The sequence below is a fragment of the Eumetopias jubatus genome, unplaced genomic scaffold, assembly GCF_037043125.1.
Source record: "Eumetopias jubatus isolate StellerSeaLion01/CBP00866 unplaced genomic scaffold, mEumJub1_p1.0 scaffold_182, whole genome shotgun sequence".
Taxonomy (NCBI): domain Eukaryota; kingdom Metazoa; phylum Chordata; class Mammalia; order Carnivora; family Otariidae; genus Eumetopias; species Eumetopias jubatus.
In genome coordinates, this window is record NW_028274988.1 from 225,115 (window position 1) to 231,114 (window position 6,000).

Sequence of the window (6,000 nt, forward strand, 5' to 3'; positions counted from 1 at the left end):
GTCTACGAAGGCTCTGAATAGAGAATGGAGCCTAGAAAGAGGACAGCTCAGAATGGAAGAAAATCTAGGGTACTTCTCCGGACAGTGAATGACCTCTTATAGGAAAACTCAGACATCCACTCCCCCTTCCTTCTCTCCCCAAATAAAAAGAGAAACTAAAATTGAATTCCCTGGGCTGCTGTGAGGCAGTAGAGCGACCGCTATGGGCGCTATTGCTAATCGCCAGCGCGAGAGGGATCCAAGGCCTCCAGTCCCCTCCGCCGGGGGCCCGTTAGGAACTCAGATGGTGCACCCTCACTGCCAGCAACTAGCGTTTGCAGAAGTTATAAGCAAAGACAAAGCACACGAAGATCCCTCTCCCCGAGACCCAATTCCTGAATAAGACCTCGAAGTCCTAGCGGATGATGCGCTGACCTCGAAATCGTCAACTTTACTCTCTCGGAGCTTGGCTCTGGGTGCGGGTGCGGCCCCGAGAGCCATCTGGGGGGAAAGTACTGGAGGTGGGGGGGAAGTGGAAAGGGCGACAGCCGCGCGACCCGTCGGTAGGAAGTAGGGACGAGATAACGGGCCAGTAACCCCGAGTACGGGAGCGGCTGGGGAAAAAGAAGGGGCCCTAGGATTCCACAGCGCGCGGCACGCACACCCGTGGGCCCTTTCCCTGCCCAGGCACGGGACAAACAGCCGTCAGCAAGACGTAAGGGGCAGTGCAGGCCTCCCGAGGGCCGCGGACACCGACTCCCAGCCCCAGGCTAAAGTCACCTCAACACGAGCGCAGCCATCTTGAGTTCCGGCCTGGACGGAAGTGACGCCCAACGTCCCCACCGCCTTAGGGCGGGGTCCCTATCACGTGACAACGCCAGCTCTTTATAAAGGATGGGGCGTGGCTGTGTTGCCTCTTTGTTCAGACTCTTGGTTTTAGTGGTTCTCTTCCCTTTGCCCGGTCTCCTTCGGCTGGCTTCCACCAGAATTTGCCAGGGGTTCGGCATAAATGGCACTGGCTCAGACTCTACAGTATGCATTTTACCTGCGAACATAATTCGTTTCGCACTACTGAACATCTGACTTGCCCTGATTCTTCACCAGGGACTCCTCAGTCTGGTTTCGCTCCATCTCCTTCCCAGGTAGGCAGGCCAAGGCACCCAGGGAACCGGGCTCCATCCGGTTCTAGTGGGAAGCTTCGCCAATGCAGAGATGCACAAGTTGAGACACAGGTTGAGAGCCACGTTGAGGAAGGAGCGTGAGAACGATGCAGACCACCGTCCCAAGACCAGGGAGCCCCCTCTAACCACCTGGATTAGCTTTGTGCCCTACCGTTCCTGGGCTTGAGCTGCCGCCTGAGCTGGACGCCCACTAGTCAAACACAACGCTCTTTTGTTCCTTGTTTCAAGGCTATGTGGGTGACACCCACAGCTAGAAGAACCCAGGGTGGGGGAAAGCTCGCTTTGATTTTTAAACACACGCACACGCGTGTGTGTACATATATATAGTTTTGAGGAACCCAAGCACAGCAATCAATTGCAGAGCACTTGTGACTTAAGGAAGAAAGAGGGAATGAGAAAGGAATAGAAAAGTGAAAAAGTTCTTGAGTCTCTTTGTGGGGGGAAGGAGTGAAGGAGACAGCCTAGAGCAACTCCTACAATAAAACATTCAGCTACATTAATATGCAGATCTCATTTATATTTAGCACTCCTGCACTTCTTTCAGGATTTAAATAGCACAAATTCACTTATTTCTTCATCAAATGAAAATACTATTTTGCATTTCTGTAATACTTGACAATGAAAGCACTTTTATAGACTTTTGGACTGGAAGAGACCTGAGAGGCTCTCAGACCTGATTTTCTATCCAGTGCAGGGATCTCCTCGGCAACACTTAGGGCCACTGGTCTTCAAGACTCTGCTCTAACACATTCAGGAATAGTTACCTCAAAACTCAAGTTTCATTTAGTGAACAGCTTAATCATTAGAAAGTTGTTATGTTAAAATGTAGTTTTCTGGGGGGTACCTGGCTGGCTCAGTCAGCGCAGCATGCGACTCTGGATCTTAGTGTTGTGAGTTCAAGGCCCACGTTGGGTGTAGAGACAATTTACAAATAAAATCTTTAAAAGTAAGAAAATAAAATACAGTTTTCTGCTATTGAACTTCCCGTCATTGATCCCACTGTGGCCCTCTGGCACTTCACATTAACAAATCCAATGAATGCCTCTTTCACTTAGCTCTTTAAATAATTTCATTTTATATATGTATATAAGTTGTATATATTATATACATGTTATATATATTTTAATATATATTTTTTATTTTATATATAATATTTAATTCTCATTCCCTTTTTCTTCCTTAAGTCACAAGTGTTTTGTATATATGTTATATATGTATAACTTTAAAGTTATATATATAACAATATATAATATATATATAGTTTTATATATAAATAGTTTATATATATATATATCCTTTTGCCAGAGTATGTGAAAGTGCTATAGGGGATTCAAAGATACAAACATGTAATTGTCCTCAAGAAGCTTATAGCCTTAGCAGGATTAGTAAATACATAAATACAACAAAGAAAGTAGCAATCCCATGAAAGAAAGTGTATGTAAAAGGAGTGGGTAGATGAAAGTAGAAGGTGATTATTTGCAGCTGGGGAGGTGGGGTTAGGGAGGTGTAATTGACTACAACAACATGCTGTGAACATTTACTGATGATTTTGCCTGTGGTGTTTGTGATCAAGTCCCATATTTAGAGTTCCACAATCCAAACCCAATACCAATCAAATCACAGAACCCACCATCACCTATGTAAGGAGATGACAGGTAGGTGCCAGGAGGCTGTGGTTTTACAGGTGAACCTGCAGTGGTCCCACTGCGGGAACAACAGTGACCTCTCTCCTCAAAGTAACCTGTAGAGCCCGTAATTGATGGAAATTAATCATATTGAAATTCAAACAAGACATTAAGTCAAGCCCCTTATCACCAGGGTTTATCTTTTTTTTTTTAAAGATTTTATTTATTTATTTGAGAGAGAGAGAATGAGAGATAGAGAGCACGAGAGGGAAGAGGGTCAGAGGGAGAAGCAGACTTCCTGCTGAGCAGGGAGCCCGATGCGGGACTCGATCCTGGGACTCCAGGATCATGACCCGAGCCGAAGGCAGTCGCTTAACCAACTGAGCCACCCAGGCACCCTCACCAGGGTTTATCTTAAAAATAAGCAGGAGGGAAAAGCAGAGTCTAGCCAAGGCCTGAAGTCAGAGAAAGAAAGGGGAAGAAAGAAGGGAAAACATTTCAAATGGGAGTATGAGAGTTTCAGTGAAAAAAAAAATCACTTCAGATAATCCCAAGGAGGGAAACAAAGGAGGTAATAATCTGCAGTGCTTTGGTCTGAATGATTTTTTTGGCCAGATTTGTCTTAAAACTCAGCTCTGACCATGTAGACATCCCTAACCCCACACATTACTCCTTCAGGAAATTCTTATTGTTAGGAGTTAGTTGGACAGTTAGGTAGTCTGAGCCAGGGTCCCCTGCAAGAAAATATGGAGTCAGGACAGCTAAAATAAAACAGCACTAACACCCTGTTTTGCAGTTTAGACAGGACCGCACTAACATTCTGCTTTGCAGCCTTTGCAGAAATGACTTCTGCAAAATGTCTGAACCTAAGGCAATTAACCACAAAGCATTTGTCAATATTACAGGGCAAAGGGCAGTTAAGACATTAAACCCCCAGATGTCAGCAAAAAAAGACCATCAGCACAGAGACGTTAACCTAATAGGTAGACAGATACATGACTAAGGCCCTGATTGGCACAACTCAGCACATCCTGATTGCTTAAGATAGTTCTGCGAAAGAGCTCATAAAAACCCCTAAACTTAGACACTCCCAAGGCGACCCTCTTGGGCCCCCCTCCCTCTTTGGGAGCTTTATACTACTGTTCAATAAATTTGGCTTTGGGCACCTGGGTGGCTCAGTTGGTTAAGCGACTGCCTTCGGCTCGGGTCGTGATCCTGGAGTCCCGGGATCGAGTCCCACATCGGGCTTCCTGCTCAACAGGGAGTCTGCTTCTCCCTCTGACCCTCTTCCCTCTCGTGCTTTCTCTCATTCTCTCTCTCTCAAATAAATAAATAAAATCTTTAAAAAAAAAAAAATAAATTTTGCTTCGCTGCCCACCACTCTTCATCTGGTCTACCTCTTCATTCTTTGAAGTGGCATGATGAAGAACCACAAGCACTAAGGGGACAAAAATCATGTAACATTATGATGTACCAATTAAACCCACCCTCTTTTGTCTGCCATTTAGTGCCCTTAACGAATTGGCTTCAACTCTCCTGTACAGACTTGTTTCAAGTTCCCCCAAATCAAGTCAAAGTGGAGGGCACAAGATCTGCCTTGAATATGCTCAATACTTCACAAACTTACCCAACACACCACACACACACACACACACACACACACACACACACACACACACACACACACACATTTTCCTACCTCTTTGTTTTCTCTTTTGCTGTTCTGCCTAGATACCTTCACTACCCATTCCGTATCTAATATTGCCTTCTATATACAACTCCCCCTTCCTCTGAACTTCATTTATTTTATTTCCTTATTTATTTAGGACTCCACACCCAGCGTGGAGCCCAATACAGGGCTTGAACTCACAACCCCGAGATCAAGACCTGAGCTGAGATCAAGAGTCAGACATTTAACCAACTGAGCCACCCAGGTGCCCCGGTTTACTTTTGTTTTTAATCTGTGTTACATAACAATCTCCCTGACGTTTGTGAAGTATTGGGCATATTCGAGCAGACCTGGTTGAGCCCACCTTGGTATTCTCAGCATTTTGTTCTTCTCTCTGCTATGGCAAGCATCATGGTTTATTATATTGGGTTATTGATGCGTTCGTCTTCTGATCCTCCCTTCTCTGCAACCCCCAACTAGGTTTTAAACTCTTTCAAGGAGAAACTTAATTTTTATTCCTCTTTCTGTTACCCATGTACCCATACTTTACGTATAGCTGGCACTCAATACAATTTTGTTGCCTTGTTCTAAATTGACATGGACTTAAACTGCATCGTGAGGCGTTGAAAAATTCTCTGATGAAGAGGGAAAGCTCAGGGGATTCTTCCCTGGATATCTTCCAATGGGGAAAAGCTCTATCAGGGAAGAATCACCCAGGATGCAGGGAAATGGGAAAAAAAAAAAAAAAAAGGACTCCCAATGACCTGGTCATCTCAAGGAGCCTGTAATGCAATCCATAGTCATAAAACAAAACAAAACAAAACACAAAAAAACAAGGGATATCCCATTTTCAGGTTCTCTGGGGGAGCCACTCTCTGGTAAGGAAGCTACAGAGGAATCCCTTCCCTGAGCCTTAGGATTTAGGTTCCCCTGCCCATCTATCCCTCAGAGAAGTGTGTTTATGTCCCTTTTTCTGTCCCTCTCCCTCTCACCCCCCCCACCCCAGCATTCCAGCCCAGGGCAGGGGGAGGCCAGCAGACACAAAGCCCTCTGTGTATGGGGTGGTATGTGTCCCCCCCACCCCTCCACCCAGAGGACACAATGCCCCTTCTGCTCCCTGTGCTCTGCCCCCCTCCCCACCACCTCTCAACTGCACATGCCAGGCTGCAATTGGTTATTGGTTCAGGACAGCCCCCTCATACTGGGGCCCCAGGGGATTTTAAGCGGATTCCAGGAACCCCCCGCTCAGTTACTTGTCCCCCACTCTCCCAACCCCGCAGATGCTCTGGGCCCTAGCCCTTGGCCCAGCTATGGCTTCCGGGGCTCCTTCGTCCAGCCCCAGTCCTATCCTGGCTGCACTGCTCTTCTCCTCTTTGGGTAAGTGGAGCCACCCCAGGCTGGGGGCCCTGGGGTTCAGGATGCTTCTCAGCAACCTTCTCACTGCCTTTGCTGCAGTCCCCACTGCAGCCAAAGATTGAGCAGGAGCAGGAAGGTGATATTATACTCGGTGGGGGGGGGGAATATATATATATTTATATATATATGT

General features: G+C 46.3%; 1 protein-coding gene across 1 annotated transcript in view; it reads right to left on the reverse strand.

Annotated features, from left to right (window-relative positions):
• The window catches only part of LOC148161525 (succinate dehydrogenase cytochrome b560 subunit, mitochondrial), a 33,965-nt gene extending 33,159 nt beyond the window's left edge, over positions 1-806 (reverse strand). Inside the window, exon 1 of the mRNA XM_088020809.1 lies at positions 760-806. Within this exon, the coding sequence (XP_087876935.1) occupies positions 760-779 (20 nt within the window). The 5' untranslated portion in view covers positions 780-806. The remainder of the gene's footprint in view (positions 1-759) is intronic.
• Positions 807-6,000: the final 5,194 nt, after the last annotated feature.